Here is a 21650-nt window from a genome sequence, read left to right as displayed (position 1 = left end):
TCGGTCATCGCCATGGACCTCGATTGCTGTGAATGAACCGAGGCGGCCGGCGGTGCGCATAAGTTCTTACGCACTTTGCTTCTAAGTCTGCGCTGGTCTGGGTCTTCCTCCATGGTAAGGAGGGGGGGGGGGAATGGGAGATGGGAGATGGGGTAGGGGGGACGGATCACAGTGAGGGTAGGAGAGGGTGGGTGGGGAAGTGAAGTGAAGGAGAGAGGGAGAGAGAGAGGGAGAGAAGGAGAGAGAAGGAGAGAAGGATGGGAGTGTATGGTGCGTAGGAGGCAAAGGGGGAGAGAAGAAAGAGACGGTAGAAACGGTAGAAACGGTAGGAAGTAGGAGAAGTAGGAGAATAGGAGGAGGAGTAGGAGGGGTAGGAGATCGGAAAAGGGAAAAGGGAAAGGTGTAAGGACGGTCGTAGTTTATAGCCTTCGGGAACAGGTTAGTTGCAAGAGTTACCTTGAGGCATCTGGACCGGCTGTGCTCCGGGGCCTCGCGGAGCCGGCGCGGACTGGAGCAGACTGGAACTCTGCCCGAACTCCGCGCGCTCCGCGCGCAGGGCAAGTTTTTGAAGGTGCTGCTGGGAAAAATCCTTAAAGACACAGCAGCGTCAGCAGGAAAGCAGTCGAAAAGCAGGTCCTCACTCGTTAGTGACTGGAGCAGACTGGAACTCTGCCCGAACTCCGCGCGCTCCGCGCGCAGGGCAAGTTTTTGAAGGTGCTGCTGGGAAAAATCCTTAAAGACACAGCAGCGTCAGCAGGAAAGCAGTCGAAAAGCAGGTCCTCACTCGTTAGTGACTGGAGCAGACTGGAACTCTGCCCGAACTCCGTATTTAATTGTCTCAAGTGTATTTCATTAATGTATACAAGTGGCATCAACATTTATTAAAGGTTTCAAGTAAAGGTTGTGTTAACAAACAACACAATTATTCCTGCTAGCATTCCCTGTAGTATGACTGGCAGGTTGCAGCCTGTGTTATGCACAATCTGAAGAGGTACACATCCTTGCATCTCTACATGTCCAGCTGTGAAAGGAGATCTGAAGAACTAAGAATGGTATGGTATTGTTTATTTATAGAGCGCCTAGACACAGGCAAGTGTTTCAAAGCAATCAAGGAGGGTGGGAACCTGGGGAAAAAACAACAGTTGCCCAGAGCCCTTGAAATTCTAAGACGATAATAGTCTGCACAGGTAGGGTAAGTGCGTAAAAATACATGCAACAGTTTGAGATACAGTAAATAGGCCTGACTGCGATTCTGCAGTTCTACCAGTGCAATTAAGGGGTGAAGACAAGGAAGAACAGATAGACGTCTTCAGGCACGGTGCGTTACGGATCGTGCAAGTGCACAGACGGTCACAGGCAGGGGCGAGGTCGAAGTGCACCCGGTAGGTGGAGACGGGGGTAAGTGCAGAGAGAGAGACACTTTCTAGGGTTATTTCTCAAGTGCCGTGAGTGTGGGTGGGGTGTAGGGCACAAAGGCAAGTGTGAAAGAGGGCTGGCAGGCGTGCCAGGGACCTGTGAAACTCTGAATGGCAGACATACTGTATTCTTTGCCGACACCAACATGGCATCTGGCCAGCACCTATTAAGTTGACAAAGAGGCAGAAAGAGACCTTAAATTGCTTGTAACCTGCACACCTTCGGTCAAATCATAAAATGAAAAGTGCAATACTCATTCACCATACGGGGGAAGAAAACCAAAAAAACCCTGTCTGTATTGCCAGAAACCATCACCGACACAAGAGGAGAGCTGACTGGCCAACCCCAGACGCGGGGAGCACAGTGATACACAGAGATAGAATTCCCTGCGTCAGAGCTACATTGGCAGCACACGTCCAAGCAGGCACACATATCCAGTGCCACCCATAAGCTTGAAGTGCAGTATTCCAGAAAGGGACTTATGGAGCACACCCCCTGAATTGACCAAAGGAGGATGCAGTGTGCAATATTTCAGACATCAGGTTTCACCCCTAAATTACTAGGGGTAATCCAAACATGGCCGCCTTGCTCCCTGTGCCGTAGATAGGTTCAATTCACCTGACTGAGGAGACCACACAAGGCCAGAACACGTGTTTGCGGTTGCTGATGGTACTCTTGTTCAGAGAATAATTACCCAGCATTTCGGTGCTGGACTTCCCTTGTGGGTGGGACCAGACTGATATGCAAATGGATATTTCTCCTTTGCGAAGGGTGCAGTGACCTAAAACGTGATTGTAGACTCTCCTGAGTGGGGTACATTCCACAGAACAGGTTATTTGAACCATGTTAATTTTCTGTAGAAGGACTCCCATATTTTCATAAACATACTTGATTGCGCTCACCTTGGAAACAAGACGATGCGGAGCAACACAGGTTCGACCCTCGGGACCGCGCTTAGAAACCACTGGGTATTAAGTGCGTTATAAATAACCTATAATAATTACATACCTCATGTTCTTCATGAACAGGTGCCAAGATAGCTGCCAACTAGAGCATGAAACATGTGCAGGCTGTTTGAATTTTCTTGACAGACTTAATAAGTGGAACACATGGGTTATGCTTACTAACATGTGTGGATGACTCATTCTGATTGGTTTTGGCTGACCAGTAGTGTTAAATATTTTACTCTCCCATTATATTGCTCTTAAAAGAAAATAATGTTCCACCAGGGCTCAAGTCGAGGCTACACGCGGGTGGACGTAGTCCACCCACTTTTTTTAGAGGGTGGACTCAGCCCTCCTTCCCCCCCAGCTAAAATGAGAAACATTGAATGTCTAATTTGAATTTATGAATTAAAACAAACTTCAGGGATCGAACCGCAGTTGTCAGGTTTGCAGGCCAGACACTTCACCTATGCACTATGTAACCTGCGGAACAAACACAAACAACTAAAGATGAAATGTCACATTTCCGGACTGCATGCTCCAGGGAAAACATTAGTTTTGGTTCTTGGAGTTTAAAACATGCACCCCCGTTTAACGTTTTCAAAAATACTATTAGAAGAAGATATCCCCTCTTGGTTTTGTGTGTGTGTGTAGATTTTTATGAAGGGCAAATGCCATTGGTCCTGAGTAATGTGGGTGGTTATGGAAAGCCAATTTAATGAACTGTGCATATTTCGCCTTGATATGCTAATTTCTGCTGGCGTCACACCCCATTGTGTTTGTTGATGAGTCCCCCCCACTTTCATTTGTAGGACTTGACCCCTGTGTTGTACCCTGCTTCCAGTGCTCCTAGCTCCTGCCTGCATTGGGGGTTTAATGGCTGCATGCTAGAACGATGCCTGGGAAAAGACAAACACCCTTGTAAGGAACTTTGAGACGGAACAAAGGAGCAAATGTTGGCCGGTCCTAATCTGATTCTTCCGGATACATTTATGTTGAATATTGGGATGAACAGCACTGTTCAGTAATAGTTGAGAAAAACGCACAGCACAAGAACTTATTTCAAGATCCTACACTGAGAAGAGGGCCCACAGAGACAGATTATATCGCAATGAATCTGCTGGTATGTCAACTGTTCTGGAGCCTTTCTGTGTTTTGAGCTGAGAGAGGGTCCTCGATATCTTTGAGGGTAACAGGAGCTAATTTATTTCTTGATGGATTGGTCTTGGGCCCACTCTCACTTACTGCACCCAGGACACGGCAGCAGAAGCGCCCATCATGATCTGCAAATACAACTTCAAATGTGCCCTGCCGCCATTCCGCCAAGTCTGGGTGCTTTTCGTGGCATGTGGAAAATGCTCCCATTGTGCACGATTCGTCAGCGTTAAAGGGTGGCAGTGAGCTTGCGCTTGACCCAAGCCTGTACCTTTGCCTCCCCAAAAGTAAGGTATTATTTCAGGTATTTGGGGCTATTTTCCAACGTCCTCCTTGCATTCCTGATGTGGTGGGCAAGCTGTATATTTGATGACTTAGAATACCTATTGAATATGGCTTTAATACCACTATCAACCCACACCACTGTGCTCAGGATAGAAAGGCACCCTTGTGCAGTAGGATACATAAATCCATCATACTATACACTCAAGGGCCTGATTTACAGCCACCTATGGGGTCAAGATCCCATTGATCAGGGTCTGCAATCTGCAGCTGTCCAGTTGTTTTGGACTGCAACTCCCATGGTCCTCCACGGTTGATTCTGTTTTTGGACAAAAGGAGCGGTCAAGCCGCAGTTCAGCTGAAATGGTACAGGGTGTGCAGGCGGCAACCCCCGGACAAGGTGGATAGTGCAAATACCATGGATGAGATATTCGGTCTGAGAAATATGACCCTGATAATGGGGCATGGCAAGGAATCTTTACTGCCTACTTTGTAGCCACGGGCGGAACAGCAGTGCAGGCAGAGACCCAGAAGATCAGGGGCAAAAAAGGTGATGATGTTACAATTGCAGGTGTTGTTCTTTGAAAATTAGCCTGTCTGTCCAACCAAATAAAGGGAAAGAAGCCCCCAGTTGTAAATGTAATTGTAATTGTTTATTTGTAAAGCATCTATACACAAGTGAAGTGCTTCAAAGCGCTTCAAGGCGGGAAGGGAATAAAGAAATACAGAAGCCATTCTTAGGCCTTGAAGTTTCCGAATGATCTAACAAAAAGTGACTAGCATACTAGGCTGACATCACTTCTACTGCAAGTGCAAGACAAGAAGGAAGGAGAGAAAGGGGGGAGGAGATGGAGAAGAACAAACAATCCATAAACTACCATACTAGGCCAACGACGTTTCAGATAGTGCAAGTGCATGAAAAAGAGTGAGGTGACAGGGGGCGGAGGAGAGAGGAAAAAGAACATACATAACAAAAAAATGTCCATACCAGACCTGGCTAACTAGGCCTTGTACTCTCAGATCATGTAAGTGCGCAGACAGGAGTGCAAGGGTCGTGGAGGGGAACAAGTGCGCCCCGTCCAGCTGGGCCCTGGGTAAGTGCAGAGAGTTTACCCTTCTTATGGAATGAATTCCGAAGTGCAGTAGTACTGAGCAGAGTGCAGAGGCTTGGAGGCAAGTCCAAAGACTGGCGGGGGAGCCTGGGACTTGTGAGGCTCTGGAGGTGCACCAGGCGACCAGTCAGCAAAACTGAACAGAGTTATGAAAGAGAAGGAGGAGGGAAGTAGGTGAGAAGAAAAAGGAGGTTAGCAAGTGAGAGAAAAAGAGGAAGTGAAGGGGAAGGTCTTGAGGAGGTTATGGAACTTAAGGAGATCTGACTCAAGACGGAGAAAGGCAGGGAGGTTGTTCCAGAAGGAGGCACCTGCAGAGGATAAAGATCTACCCCCAGATCTCTGTTTGGAAAAACGTCTCACCCGCAGAGAGTTGGAGGAGGACGAGCGGAGGGCTCTAGAAGGAGAGGATTTAGAAGGAGAGCGTTGTAGATAGTGCAGGCCCCGGCCCCAGAAAGTCTTGTGAACTATGCAGAGGGTCTTGAATTTGATTCTTGCAGCCACGGGGAGCCATTGGAAGGATTTCAGCACCGGAGAGATGCAGTCCCTGGGCTTGAGGCCAAGGTTAAGTCTTGCGGTTCTGTCTTGGATGAGTTGTAGAGGACAGAGAGTAGAAGTAGGAAGATTGAGAAAGAGGCTGTTGCAGTAGTTGAGCCTAGAGAGATCCAGGGCTCTGGAGATGGTGAGGCTTTGGGGGGAAGGTAGAATACCTCTGAGGAAGTGCAGCTGGTAGTTGGACTTTTTTAGAGATATCCAAGGGAGGCCGGCCAAAGTGAAAGAGGGAAAGCTGGAGCAGGGGTCCCAATTAGGGTAATCTCTGCCTTAATGACATTGAGGCACAGATCATTAGCAGCACACCAAGACTGAATTGCGGACACATAGTTAGGAATGAGCAAGGAAGAGGAGGATGCCAAGAGTAGCCTGAAAGAGAGCTGCACGTCATCCGCATAACACTGAAAGTTAGAGGTGAAGGTAGAGATCCTATGGGCCAAGGGGGCCATGTAGACATTGAAGAACCAGGGGGGTAGGTCCTATCCCTGGTGGACACCACAAGTAGTGAGAGTTATAGAGGAGAGAAAGGACCCAAGTTCCACCTGGGAATGGTTGTCAAAGAGAAAGGAGGTGAGCCACACCAGGGCCTGATCTGTGATGCCTAGGGTATTATGGTGACGGGAGATCAGGATGTTGTGGTTTACAATATCGAAAGCAGACGAGAGATCAAGAAGGAGGACAGAAGGAGAGTTAGAGTTAATATTTGAGAGCAGGTCTTCACATGAGTTCATAAGAGCAGTTTCCATGCTTTGGATGCTCTAAAGCCAGGCTGATGGTCATGGAGACAACCAACAAATTCAGTGTATAGGGTGAGCTGAGAGATAGCCAACTTCTCCAGGAGTTTTCCAGGGAAAGGAGTAATAGAGATCAGCTGATGGTTTGCCAGAATAGAGGGGTCAGCAGAGTTTTTTTTTAGCAGAGCTAGCAGAGGCTGCACAAGAGAGTGCTTGAGAGTGGTGGGAAAAACTCCAGTGGTAAAGGAGGGGTTGCAAAGGTCGACCAAGGCTGGAGCGATTCTTTGACTGAACCCACAGTGATGTTGTTAGAGTCTGTTCCACAAACAGTTTGGTATTCCACCAGATTCCTCCCTTCCTTTAGGACCATGTCCCTCAGTCATTCCCTCTCTCCTTTAATTCAATACCCCCTCCGTAGGTGAGTAAACCTGTCACTTACAATCTGTGATTTTACAGAGTTCCATTGCTCTTATTTTCTTGGTTGGCAAAGAGGTCATAAGGATCTTGTGTTTTTCCTCCGTGGCTCTGCTATCGGGTACAATCACCTATTAACCTTAGGTTGACCAAGTGTGGTCATGCATCAGACACTGTACAACTACTTAATCCCTGGGTACGTCAATCATTCCGCTCTAGTGTGCCATTTGAAATGCACATTTTCAATTTACGGCTAAACTAGAGAAGAAGTCCCGGATCTCTCGCATAAACCATTCCCCTCTTGTTTGCCGCTGAAAATGTATATTTTCAATGTAGGGTCAAACTAGATAGCACATCACCTAGTCTCTAATCTCCAGTTTAGGTCTGGCCCTTGATCTGTCCACTCTCTACCAGCTTGGAAGCACCTTCCCGGCCGAGGTCTTAAAGAGCTATTCACCCATTTCTTTTCTCCATGGACTCAACGCTGTCCATCAACTCCTCTTGTCTCTCACTGTCCATTCCTTTCCCCGTCTTTTCTCCCATTTTTAGTGTTCCTGCTCCTCCACTGTTTTGTCTTCCTCTCGCCTTTATTGTTCCACCTCCACTTCATCTTGTCTCCTCTCTCGGTTGCTCTCTCTTTTACCTCCGCCTTGCCTTCCTCTTTTGTCATATTCCACCTCCTATTCTCCATTTTCTATCCCTCATTTTACACCAAATCTCTCCCACCTCTCTCTTTCGCTTTCTCGCTGAACACGCTCTCCAACAGTTGCATTCACATCCACACTCCCCACTGTTTTTATTCTACCTGGGATAGTAGTTGGGCATGTGAGGGGAGATGTGTGTGAGCTCCCCTAATGAGGAATGTGCTTTTGGATTAGAAGAGACCTGAGTAAACTACAACTTTGCATGTGTGTTTGCGTGTGCCATAGACTGGCCCATGGCTCTGTTCACCAAGTAGATGTAAACGTTACCTGCCATCTTGGAGTCAGGTGACTTTTTCCACCTAGCCACCTGACTTCAAGGCAGCGTGACCAGAGTTTGCTGATGCTGAATTCCTCTGCTTGGGTGATCGCCTGCCACACCTGAGTGTGTGCTCGCTCCCTGTCTAGGGGCACAGTAGACTAGTAGTACACGCCACAAGATTGCTGTCTTCTGCCGTTCACTGAAGTTAGCATGCACTTTCACGTATGCCTGTGACTGTGGGCTTGCGAGCAGCATTTCCTATGCCCCACAGTTATCCTCACTCTGTCTGTATGTCACACTTCATGGACCATTGTGGGTGTCTTGGGATCCTCTGTGGTACTTAAGACACGAGGCGAGCAATGGGATGAAGGTTCTGAAGGATCCCTGTATACCACACTCAGGGACAGCGTTGCAGGCGGTGGCCCCTGGCGGTCTCCCAGTCTCCTTCCCCTAGCCTCATCACACACTGGACCTGCAAATTCAGGTTGTCAATTTAATGGGGACCTGCTGTGAACAAGTCTTTGTTCCCTGTACTTAACTTTCTGTAACAGGGTGAGTTTCCCTGTCCTCGCCGCTAAATTATGGAACTCCCTGCCTAGCCCTATCAGGAATAAACCTTCTTTCCACTCCTTTAAGCACAAAGCCAAAACATGGCTGGCGACCCAAGATACCTAAAGCCGGCACACTCTACATTAATGCTTTACCTACATTGTTGATTTCTTATTAGGGAGATTTCTTATTATGGACCCTCTGTCTACTCTAATTTATTTGCCTCTTCTTATCTCACTTTTTTAGTTGCTCCCCCTATGTATAGTCTCTTATGTTCTTGCCTACTGTTTACCTAGACTGCTTACCTTTCGCTCATGCTTGTATGTAAATATGTGTAACTGTACCTTCTTTTTCCACATGTAACCGTAACTGAAGATATGCGCCCAGATGCCATTGGGCCAGGCACGCTCTACAAATAAAACAAATACAAATACAAAATACAAATACAACATGCAGCCTACTAAAACATCAGAAACAGCTGATACCAGCCATTGGGTACACACAAGGAGTCAAGCAGGGCAACCTGCCAGAGGAAACAGATTCCAGGATACCCTAATATGGAGTGTTATGAACTCTAAGGAACACATCTACTGAGTTAAATCGTGGGTGTCACCCTGGATGGGATCTACTTGCGAAAGATTTCAGTAAACCAGTAGGAACAAATCTAAAATGACAGGGCACTCACTTTGAGTCACGTTTTAGGAATTTCATCCTCACATGAGTGATGGTGTGATTTCTATTTTCTAGAAATCAGGAAACAATTCAGGATAAGGGGTGTGTGCCCTAAAAAGATTCATGAGGATTCCACCTTCTACTCTTTTTTTTATGACAGCAGCATGACACATAATGTAGATTAAATCCATGGTCCCATTATTGATTGTCAGTGAACAAGCCTAGTGTGGGAGCCTTGAGAAACCAAGAAATGTTTGAGGGGGCTCCGCCCACATTGACATAGTCCAATGCAGCAGAGAGCAAGGGGGCGGCAAGTAGTCTACCAGATGAGGAGTGGCCGATAGAAAAAGAGACAATCAAAACCATGTTTCCAGAGCTATTCCCGGGCCTGGGGAAGCCTAAAGGCACAGTGATCAAGCTACACGTCACCGAAAACATCAAGCCGGTACCACAACACTGAAGAAGAGTTGGGTTCCACCTGCAAGATGCTGTGTCGCGAGAGCTACAACATCTCTTAGAAAACGACATCAAATCTACCACCTCCTTGCTGCTCCCCTTCTCGGTCACCGATACCGGCTGTGGTTGGCCCTGCTTTCTTTCACCACTACACCGCTGGAAGCTGTATCCTTCTCCATGGTCTGGGTGCCGACAGTGTCATTGTTGTGGTGGTACTCACTAGTGCCGTTCACTTCGCATTAAGTAGCGTGTGGCAGCCCTCTTATTTGTTATTTTCTTTTCTTTGATGGGCGCGTGTCATTGTGGCTGCATGTGCTGCAGGCATCACTGCTGCATGTTTTTTGAAAATTATAATTGTTTTCTTTGTCCTTGCTGTCTTTGCCCTTTTGCTGTTGGTGAGTCTCTGCGTGTGGGTCACAATGTGGCTGCTGTCCCTCACAGCAGCACGTCATTGTTAAGTGCTGCTCTGCCTGGGCATTGCGAACAGGCAGAGGTGGTGGGCGTGGCCACCGGGCAAGTTTCTCGATGCAGGATGGAGGCCTCTTCCTGGCCTCGGGGGATCTCTGCTGTCATCGTCGGCGGTAGGGTGGCCAACTGTCCCGTATTTTTTGCGGGATCGTCCCGTAGTTTGCAGAGTGGCAGTGCGGGACACAGGTTGTCCCGACTTGCTTTGTTCCCTGGAGTGTCACTCTCGGGAGACAGCAAGTTGAGACAAGCTGCGTCCAGCGCAGACACTTTGCAAACTGAAGTGGCCAGCTACACACCACGGCGCTGCTGCATGCAGTTTTCTTTCTCTGGGTGGCTCTGCGGCCCCTGCTCCTTTTTTGAGCCTGCCAGTCGAGCTGATCTGTTGTGGCTTTGCATTACAAAAGACACTATTTACAGTCACACCCTTGAGCTTATAATCACTGCGCAGCCCGAACTAGACAATACACGGTATTCAAACGCTTAGATCTTGAGGTAGTTTGTTTTATCAACAGCCAAGAGTTCAATGGCAAATGGGGCGGGCCAAACGTGAATGATGCAGTGACGTCATCACCGCCTTGTGGGCAAGTGTCCAGCAAAAAAGATCTCAAAAAGTTGGCCAACCTAGTCAGAGGGTGAAAGGACGGCTGCTTCTCTGGGAACACCGGAGCAGGAGCGAGCAGGCTGGCTCGCAGCGAGGCAAGGACGGCGTGTATACGGCTGGAAGGAGGCGCCGCAGTCAGGTGCCGCAGAAGGACGGCTACCTTCACAGGCACACCGGTGCAAGGAGATAGCAGACCAGCATAGAACTTCTACCGTTCTGCTCTAGAGGCTTTATTCTCGTTGCCAGTTGTTACCTTAGGCCGACAGGCCTACAAACGAGGCAGAGCCATGGTGTGCTGTGCTCATCTCATTTATTAATTAAACTTGCTGCCCCTTCCTCCTCTGAAGCTCCTCCTCTTCCTCCTTTGTCGAACTCCCTCTTAAAGGGCATTTACACATTCTCTCGTGACACCATTCCGACTTCAAATACACACTCATATTAGCTGAGCCGTAAAATTAAAAAACTGCCAAAGTAAGAAGATCTGTTCATGCTGCCTTTGACAACTTCTTCACCTTCACCACCCCCTGTTCCCTTCCTGTTTCTCATCGCGCCACTGACAGCCCTCTCCCCTGTCCCTACAATAAAGCAGCCTCTCCTCTCCTCCAGGGGTGATGTCTGTCTCCTTCTTTTCCCCCTTTAGTCACAAATCCTCTCTTCTTTTCTCCTCCTCTAACTCTCCACTCCCCTTCTCACAGTTTCTCTCCTTCTCCAACACGGTATCATCCTCGCCACTGCTCCCCCATGCACTGTCACACACTCCGCCGCTAAGCTCCAGCTCCTAACTCCCACCCTTGGCAGAACACACCAGGATCTTTTATATGGCTGTGCCCCACCCTGAGACCTCCTCCTACCTGAACACACTCAGATATTTCCCCTGCTGAGGTGAGCGCAGTGACTGGCAGGTTGCCACAAACTTCTTTTTTACAACTGGTAACAGTAATCTTTTCCCAAGATTATGTGGCCCCATAGACCAAACCCACATCAGTGCTGTCCGCAATCTAGGTTTCCCGGTTGGCTTTAGCTTTGCAGCAGGGTTTAGTTATTTTTAATTGGTGAGAGGGCAGCATTGTTGGGGGGGAGGGCGTGTGTGTGTGTGTGTGTGTGTGTATGGGCTGCCAACATCATGATATTCCCCCCATTTATGCACTGCATGTACTGTTAATGTGACCATCATTTTTGTAAAAGAGAACTGTGCATATCACGGAAAAAGAAGGTGGGTTGATCACAACTTTTGCACTCTCTGCAACTTTCAATAAATTGCCTATCCAGGAAGTCCTACTGTGTGGGGGTTATATTTATATAGGTAAAACAGAAAATATCCCAGGAATGCCCATTTTTTTTTTTGTATTTTTTTTTATTTTCAATAAAACCAAACAAAATAACACACATTACAACTGTTTAGGACGTACATAATCAGCATCAAACCATCACATTATACAGTGTAATTCTCTGTCCTCCCACCTCACAAACTAGAGCCGGCTCACTCATGTCATCTACAGGAGCATTATCAGGTATCGCAGTGCTTGTGCACTCATCCGAGTCCTCTAATTCGTTATTGTCCTGGTGAGGGTTTGCCATAGAGGTCACCAATTGCCGCCAGGCCAACAAGGGCCCTACTTCCTCCTCTCCCCCTCCTAGTAACCGCTTCAAACCAAACTACGGATTCCGCCTCCACCCATCTGAGGAGGTCCGCCCACCATAGCTCCACCTTGGGTCTGTGGGCCGCCTTCCAGCCCATTGCAATCCTGCGCTTGGCCAGGATGTAGGCTAAGTCCTTCATTTTGCTCATGTGCTTTAAATCCTGTGGCCTGGGAAAAATCCCGGGCAAGCATGGCCAAGCTGATCCCGCGTCCAGCTCCACTCCCCCACCAGCCAGTTTAGTTTTAATCTCATCCCAAAATCTGTGCACCTCCGGGCAAGCCCAGAACATGTGTAGCAGCCCCGCTTCCACCTCCCCACACCTGGGACATTTCTGTGTAGCCGAGCCTCCAAAACTTGCAATTTTCCCGGGAGTCAGATAAGCCCTGTGAGTGACATACAATTGGAGTTGTTGGAGTCTCACATTCCGGGATACCTTTTTATGGTATCTTTGGGCTCTCTCCCATTGCCCATCTGTCATGGGTCCTCCTACTTCCTCCTCCCAGTCCTGCCTCAATTGAAGCAGCTCCTTCCCTGCCTTTGCTCTTAGAAGCTCGTATATTCTAGATATTTCGTGCCCACCCTCCGAAACATCATACATCGTTTCCAGGGAGGCATCAGGGTCATCTGCTAGCACTGTCTCCGGCCATCTCTCCCTAACCCGTTTCATGAGCCTAGCATAGGTTATATACTGGCCTTTATGCACCCCTGTCTCTTCTTGCAACCTCTGGAATTCCAATGCCTCCCCTTCCTGCCATATGTCCCCAAGGGTGGCCAGGCCTACTGGTTCCCAATATCTGCGGACCGATTCGAACAGTTGAGAGTCGTTCCCGCATAGTGCCACCAGCGGGGCCTGCTGAGAGAACGGCTCTATGTCACCCATCATTCTCCACATTCTGCGCCAAACCTCCCAGCCCAGCCTCAACAGCCGCCCTCTTCCCACCAGTTTGTTCTTTTGTAATCACACTACTTCATTCAAAAATGATGGGGCCGAGTCTTCCCGCAGAAGCCTGGCTTCCGCCGAGTCTTCAGTCGACAGCCACCTGGCCAAGTACAGCAGCTGCCCCGCCAAATAATAAAGCTCAAATTTTGGCAGGCCTATGCCCCCCTTGTCACATGGGTTCTGGAGTTCCCACAGGGCCACTCTGTTCCTGGAGTTACCCCATATGAAGCCCCTGAACATGCTATGAAGTCTCACAAATAGGCTCCTGGGAATCAAAAACGGGACATTCACAAAGAAATGCAGGAGTCTAGGCAGGACCACCATCTTAAGCAAGGCCACTCACCCCATCATAGTCAGGGGCAATCTAGACCAAAACACCATGCTGTTCTTAACTCCCTCTAATGCTTTCTCCGTATTGTGTTCGTGCTCCGCCTCGATCTTGTGGTAAATATTTACTCCCAAATACCTAAATGTCTCAGTCTGCCATGGTATCGGCAGGATAGGCAGCCTCTGTATCGGGACATTCTTATATCTACCCAAGGGGAACAGACTAGACTTCCTAGGGTTCACCGATATGCCCGAGAGGGTGGCATATCGGTTCATCACCTCTAGCACATACTGCAGGTTCTCCTCCGGATAGCGCAGATAAAGGAGCATGTCATCTGCATACAGCAATACCAGGTGTCTACCACTTACTGTACTAATCCCCACCTCCCCGTATTGTTGCCTCAGACATATTGCCAACGGCTCTAATGCCAGAATGTATAGCATGGGTGACCAGGGGCATCCCTGTCTGGTCCCCCTGCTAAGTTGCCAAGTATCTGAGATTATGGATCCTGTTTTAAATCTCGCCACCGGGGTGCTGTATAACAACTGGACCCACCTGATATATCCAGGTCCCATTCCGTATCCCCTTAGGGCCGCTTTCAACCAAGGCCACACGACACGATAGCCAGCTCACCCGTATCTTCCTCAGTGTGGTCAATAATGTGGTGTAGCCTCCTATGGTTATCTGTAATGTTCCTGCCGGGGACATATCCCGTCTGGTCTGGGTGTATCAGCTTACTGATCACCCTCTTCTGCCTATTAGCCAGCACTGCCGTAAGTATTTTGCTATCCTGATTCAGCATGGACAAGGGTCTGTAAGACCCACACTCCACGGCTGGCTTGCCTGGTTTCAGGAGTGGGATGATCATCGCCTCGCGAAGGGACAATGGCAGTTCCCCCTGCTCATAGGCCTCATTGAACATGGCAAGCAGTGGCTGAAGCAGTTCCTGTTTGTATGTCTTGTAAAACTCACTAGGCAACCCATCCGTCCCGGGTGCCTTACACGTGGGCAAATGTTGGATCACCACCTCCAGCTCTTCTGAGGTGATAGGGGCGTCCAATACCGCGCGTTCTAGGTCATCCAGGGTGGGCAGCTCTATGTCCTCTAACGTGTCCAGTATGTCTTGACCCCTATCCTCCCCTGCCTCCTCATATAAGTGTCTGTAAAACTTGAGGAACTCCTCGTTCACCCCCTCCTGGGTATTACAGATGCGACCTTCCTCATCCCTAATCTCACTGATCACTGTGCGGGGGGTCTCACTCTTATACAGCTAGGCCAGCAATCTTCCCGGTTTATCGCCCCCTGCGTGTAGCCTCGCCGTGTATTTCTTGTAATTTAGTCTACATAGCCTATCCCAGAGTCCACTGCAGGTTAACAGTAGGTCTTTTATCTTATCGCTATTCTCCCGGGCGGTATCCTCATGTCGTGTGAGACCCTCCAGTTCCCTTTCCGTTTCCTGTAGTTCCCTTTCGATGCCCCCCTGGAGCCCTTTAGATTTCGAAATGGCTACTCCACGCACCACCACCTTGAATGCCTCCCATACTGTTCCAACCGAGTGCACACTGCCTGTGTTTATATCAAAATATTCCTCTATGGCCTCCCTCAAATCCTCCCGGAACCCCTCACCTTGTAATGCCTCAGTCCTAAGTCTCCATGTCGGGATCCGCGCTCTGGGGGGTTGGTGTCGCCACTCTACCACCAAAGGCGAGTGGTCGGATAGTACCCGGGCCTTGTATTCCGCTCCCACCATTTCTCCCGCTATCTCAGCCGCTACGAACACATAATCTAGCCTCGTGTGCAGGTCATGTGGCGCTGCATAGTGCGAGTATTGCCTATCCATTGGATGCAACCTTCTCCACAAGTCTTCTAGGCCTAGATCTTTTAACAATGTCCCCAGTGCTTTGGCCACCGGCGCCGGCTTTCCCGCTTTGTCGACTGACCTATCCATTTTGGGATTCAGGGTGCAATTAAAGTCACCTCTCCACTCCACCGCACCCCCAGCCAGGGGGCTGATTTTGCTGTAAAGGGACCTGAAATAAGCCGCTGTATCATGGTTAGGGGCGTACAGATTTATAATGTGCACTTCCCTGTTCTCCAGGAGTCCTGACACCGCCACCATTCTGCCCTCTGGGTCTACCGTTGAGCTAAGCACCTGGGGCGGCACATGCGGCGCCACCCAAGTGATAACCCCTCTAGCGTACGCAGAATACGTAGCCCCCACAACATGTACCCTCCATTTTCGCCTGACAACCTCCAACTTCTCCCTTGTGAGATGAGTCTCCTGCAGCAGGGCTATATCAATGTGCATCCTTTTTAAATAAAGCATCACTTTATTACGTTTCAGGTAGCTATTAAGGCCCCGTACATTCCAGGTCACAATTCTGAGATTACCCGATGCCATCTACTCGGTTTGTTCCCAACCCACCTCTCCCTTCAATGCTTCCCTTGATGGTTTGTTTTCCGACTCTCCCCCTTCCCCCCCTCAACAGTTTCCCCCCTCCCTGTTCCCCAACTCCCATCCACTGCACACCCAGCCCCTCCCCCCACCCTGCCCTACCCCAACAAATGCCCAGCTCCATCCCTGGATCTCAGGCCCACCCGCGTCTGGTCCTGTCCCGTCGCCGAGGACTAGGACCCCGCGGGGCGTCACCGATCTAACAGTGTCCTAACTAAGTATATTACTATTGGGTACAAGGGATGCCTCCTAGGAACTCCCAGTCGTCTATTTTAGGATTGGTGCGTCCAGCGGGTCCAGCCAGTTGATACTACAACACACTCCCCACAAACTTAATACAACTTTATATTCAAGTCCCAATGTCTTGACCATGCCACCCTAGGGGCCACAGCCATCTGCTACTTATCTCCTGCAACTCCCATCTGGACATCCGGTTCTTGAGGTCGGCCCTGCATATCCAGCCAATCCATTGCCTCGGTTGGCGTCTCGAAAAAAAGGGCTCTGTTCTTATAAAACACTTTCAACTTGGCTGTGTAGAGCAACATGTAGCGATGGCCTGCGTCCTTCAGCCTCCTTTTCACCGATCCAAAGTTCATCCTACTATGCTGTACAAGCAGCGTATAGTCCGGGTAGGCTGTGATTTTTGCTGAACCCCTTTCAATCGTTCCTCCCCTGCGGAAAAATTCAAGGATCTTCTACCGATCCCGATAGTTCAGGATCTTTGCGATCAGCGGCCGCGGGGGGGCTCTAGGGGGCGGTCTCCTTGTCAGGGCCCTGTGCGCCCTTTCAACCGTGAACCCCTTGGTCAGCACCCCGCCTTTTATCTCCTGTAAAAGCATGGATTCCACATATTCTGTGGGGTCTGACCCTTCCGTACCTTCCGGCAGGCCCACTATACGGATGTTATTACGTCTGGTGTGCCCCTCTGCTGGCTCAGCTCTGTCCTCCAGATTGCCCACCCGTTGCACGAGGGCATGGAGCTCGAATGCCCATTTAATTTTATTATTATTGTGTAATATTTAATTTAGAGAATAGCAAACATGTATTGAGCAAAGTAAACAAGTGAAAAAAGGTGACTTGACATTTTTGCACTAAGGATGCTTATCAGGGCCCAGAACAAGCATACTCTTTTTAAAGTCGGCAAAAACCAAGGTAAAAACACATTTCCCGTACCGCGCACCGTCACCAACGGAATTGGTCCCCAGGCGCTCTGGCGGATCTGTAAATGATATGGTGGGATGGGTTAGTAAGGTGAAGAGGGAGTAGGATAGTGAGAAGAGTGGTGTTCTGTTGGCAGCTTCAACTCGGTATACACCAGATGCTGAGCTTTGGTGCGGGTTTTGGATCAGTGTCAGTCTGCATTTGCTGTTGCTCAGGCTTATGTGTTGTTGCAGTGTTTTGAAGTGCGTGTGGCTTGTTGTGCGAGAGATGGTTGTGTGAGTTTTTTGAGTGAGATAAGTATGCAGAGTTTGAGCTTATATTGGTTAGTGGGTTACCTGACCTTTAGCATGCTAACATTCACAGTTCTGTCCATGTGTGGCACCTGTTGACCCTTACAACTGTATCTGAATGCGGCGCAGGCCAATGCTTAGGATTCCATCTAGGTGTGGGCATGCCAACATTCACAGTCCCATGCAGTTGCGGTGCAGGCCAATATCCACAACTCTAAGTGTGGCATATGCCAACATTCAAGTTTCACCAAGTTGCAAGCATGCCAACATTCAAAGTCCTATCTAGATGCAACGCAATTCCAATTCCATCTAAGTGTGGACATGCCGACATTCACAATTCCATCTAAGTGTGGACATGCTATTATTCACAATTCTCTCTAAGTGTGGACATGCTAATATTCACAATTCTGTCTAAGTTCGGGCATGCTAACATTCAGTTTTCACCTAAGTGTGGGCATGCTAACATTCAAAGTCCTGTCTAGATGCGACGCAGACTAATATTCACAATTCTATCTAAGTGTGGAAATGCTAACATTCAAAGTCCTATCTACATGCAACGCAGGCCAATATTCCCATATCCATCTAAGTGTGGACATGCCGACATTCACAATTCCATCTAAGTGTGGACATGCTATTATTCACAATTCTCTCTAAGTGTGGACATGCTAATATTCACAATTCTGTCTAAGTTCGGGCATGCTAACATTCAGTTTTCACCTAAGTGTGGGCATGCTAACATTCAGTTTTCACCTAAGTGTGGGCATGCTAACATTCAAAGTCCTGTCTAGATGCAACGCAGGCCAATATTCACAATTCTATCTAAGTGTGGACATGCTAACATTCAAAGTCCTGTCTAGATGCGACGCAGGCTAATATTCACGATTCTAAGTGTGGACATTGTGACATTCACAATTCTGTCTAAGTGTGGACATTCTAACATTCAAAGTCCTATCTAGATGCGACGCAGGCTAATATTCATAAAAGTGTGGACATGCTAATATTCACAATTCTATGTAAGTCTGTACATGCTAATATTCAAAGTACTATCTAGATGCGACGCAGGCTAATATTTACAATTCTAAGTGTGGACATGCTAATATTCACAATTCTGTCTAAGTGCGGGTATGCTAGCATTCAGGTTTTACCTATGTGCGAGCATGCTGTCATTCAAAGTCCTATCTAGCTGCAGCGCAGGCCAATATTCAGAATTCTATCTAAGTGTGGACATTCCAATATTCCCAATTCTATCTAAGTGTGGACATGCCAATATTCCCAATTCTATCTAAGTGTGGACATGCTAACATTCACAATTCTATCTAAGTGTGGACGTGCTAATATTAGCACGTGCTAATGTATGTTTAAATGTTTTTCTACTTCATTGAAAATTGTGCTTTGTCGCTGTGGACACCTGTAATACTGAAAGAAAATAGGAAACAAGATACAAACATGTATTTTATTAAATTTGAAACACAGGTTGTAATAAAATAGAAAAGTCCATGCAGTAAAAAAAATAAAAAACGGAATAAAGTCACTGATCACTCCACTCCCCCACTCTGTAGGCCCCCTCCACTCCCCTGCTGCCCCTAGCATCCAAGCACGTCTACATCTCCTGCACCTTACTTGTATTCCATGGGGGCATCCACTTTGTACAGCAATCCGTTGATTCCCATTTTAGTTCACGTTTTAAATATTCTATACATACATCATACAAAAGCCATGCTGTAAAAAAGTTCAAACAATGTGGGCCTAGACTCCTTTCTAAGCAGTAGAAGCTAGCACCCTGAGTGTACTACATCATGGTCCTTAGATGCAGTCAAGATCCAGGCCCCCTGGCCAATATTCACCAGGGTGCATGGATCCAGAAGGGTGTCCGGATTACACAAGCCACTCTGGAGGACATCCGCTCTGCCCGCATCTTCCCACTGCTCCCCTCGCACCTTAAAATTCACCTCCTGCCAGATTGATCTCTGCTACAACTCTTCCTCACCACTACACTACTATTCCCAAAGAAGGTCTAGACACAAAGGAATGATATTGTCTCCAGCTCCACGACAAACCATTGCTCAGCGGCCATCTGGGAGTGGCCTTAAACCACTTTCAGCTTCATGAGAGTACACATTTGGCCAAGCCTGGCACTGCTGGGCCCATGAGTTGGGCTTCAAGGCACATAACTGCCCACATAGCCCCCCAAGAATGAGTAACAAGGCTTAATTAACCCCTTGGTGAACAGCAGAGAAAAGAAAAGTTACAAACGCCAAAGAGCCTTCAGTAGAATGCCTTCCAAGATAGCAATGTTAACAATTGTTGGAATGATTGTTTAACACATGCAACCCTTTCAATTTTCTTTTAGTTAAGAAACGACTACCTGCTTGACTTTGATTATAACATCATCCTCCATGAATTTCCAACACAGGTAAAGGAATATTATTAATCAAAATTTGGGGTCTTTGGTGTACCAACTATATTGAGTCCTGCGCCCTACAAAATATGGTGCTGGTTTCTCAGGTGTCGCAGATGTGTGAGGAAAGGCAAAGAGGCACAGACCCCTAGCTCTTTTCTTGAAAATATAGATTTTCCTGCACTGAACTCTACAGCGAATTATTGTATTTGCCTGCAGTGTAATATATAGCTTAGAATGTAATGTTTAGCCTACAGTCTACTAAATTCTCAGACAACCCAGACAGAACCAGTGGACACATGTCACAAAACATAGCGTAGAAAGGGATTTGCATTACTTTACTGTCATGGATAGGAGAATAATGTCTTTTTCCCCCGCAGGAAATGGTCCCATGCCACATGCATGTAGTCTGGTACCCCGGGCAGCACATGAAAGTGAAGTATGACTGTTCACCGGTGGCGGAGTCACAAGAATCTGAAGAAGGCAGCAGCGGTGGGCGCTCAGAGGAAGGATCAGCTTCGTTTGGGAATTTTTAGAAGTTATCACTTTTTGGAGGGGTTCAACTTGGGAAACTAATATATGCATATCATTAACAGGCAGAAGATTATATATTTGCACAATAGCAACCCTGTATCATTAGATTTCAAGGAAAGAGAGTATAATGTTGTTTTGAACTCTGTATGTCCTACTATGCACTACGTTACGACACATGAAAGTATTTGAGGTATCAAAGAATATGGAAATGACTGCCTATGAAGATACAAGGAAATGGGTTGAAGTTTCAAGGCCTTTGGGATGAAAGCATTGCAAGTGCATTTTGGTTTTGCAAAACTCAAAGGAAGCACAACGTGTAGCAAGCTACTTACTCGCTGCAAAGCCCAATTCTGAATGTCTAATTACAAAGCGAACGTCAATGGATATGGGCCTATGGACGATAAATACTAAACAATCATTATCTTGTCAACACTTTGATACTGAATTATTACCAATAACAGGTGTTGTCCATTAGATGTTTATTAGAAAGCGAGGTGCAAGGCAATCTCAGGAAGTATGTGTCGTTGCAGTAAACTACAATATAAGATCAAATAAAAAGAGATTGGGGACAACTGAAACAAGACTGGTTTGTGTGCCTGGTAATATGGTATTGTCAGAACATTTTTCTAACAATGTAATCACTCACACCTATGGTACAGTTCGTTTTCATTCCAGTATTGGCAACATAGCCTTCTATGGTCTTGATTTTTTTTTTAAATGCAATCCTCAGAACTTGGCACAGGTCCACTTGCAATTGTTCCTTACTCTTGCATGGTAGGTGCAGCAGTCCAAATCACATGACGAGGTTGCCTGTTATCTACTAATCGCTCAACAGGGATGATGAGTGTCCAGCCTTTAGCACTTCACTGGCACAGAACACGATGCCAGGGCTGGAACGGAACCAACTCTGCCACCTGGCCGCCCTGGCTCCCTCATCAGCAGATGGGATGGCTTCTACCCGACACTGCTAACAACGGCCCTAAAACAAAATAGTGCCTAAGCAGCTTAACACCCTTGTGTGAAATTGATATGATTGACTGTTTTAGGGCACTTTCTTTCATGACTCCCACTATCCTGCATGCCCTATGTTTGCCTCTGCTTCTTCTCTGATATCTCACTCCTCCCTCAAACAATCCGGCTCGACCTCTGCCAATCTATGTTCAGTACAGCCTGGAAAATTCCACCTGAATATTTCTATGATATGTCTTCACCCCAAACATTTCCTTAGTGGTTTCCTCCCCCAACAGTCCCCCAAACATCCCACACCTTGGAATGGAAGCGCTCGACAACTTCATTTCTACATTGGGGCTGCGCGAACAATACGAAAAAACATTCCGAAGTATCATGAATTTCTGCCGCACATGTAGAAGGATTTATGTATACCTTTGACAATGGTACACATTGCAATATTACCGTGTTTTCTTGATCATCGTTCTGTGTTGAGCACTTTGTAAAAAAAATAAACGTATAATTCACTCCATTCTGGTATCCTTTCCCTTGGCCCATGCAAGGTAAGTGTTAGGACTGATTTTCTATATTCTGGTCTGGTGGACAGATGTATAGAAGTCCAAGCTAGATTGTGACAGAG

The 21650-nt window shown here is 47.6% G+C and overlaps 1 protein-coding gene across 1 annotated transcript in view; it reads left to right on the top strand.

The window, feature by feature from the left end:
• Positions 1-20643, top strand: part of RARRES1 (retinoic acid receptor responder 1) — a 172179-nt gene extending 151536 nt beyond the window's left edge. The window contains exons 5-6 of the mRNA XM_069618452.1: positions 19481-19543; positions 19909-20643. Coding sequence (XP_069474553.1) covers positions 19481-19543; positions 19909-20064 — 219 coding nt within the window. The 3' untranslated portion in view covers positions 20065-20643. The remainder of the gene's footprint in view (positions 1-19480; positions 19544-19908) is intronic.
• The last annotated feature ends 1007 nt before the right edge of the window (positions 20644-21650 follow it).

The sequence above is a fragment of the Ambystoma mexicanum genome, chromosome 10 (genome assembly GCF_040938575.1).
Source record: "Ambystoma mexicanum isolate Mex_15411 chromosome 10, UKY_AmexF1_1, whole genome shotgun sequence".
NCBI lineage: Eukaryota > Metazoa > Chordata > Amphibia > Caudata > Ambystomatidae > Ambystoma > Ambystoma mexicanum.
The sequence above is the reverse complement of the archived record's forward strand: the minus strand, read 5'-3'. Positions and strand labels throughout refer to the sequence as shown.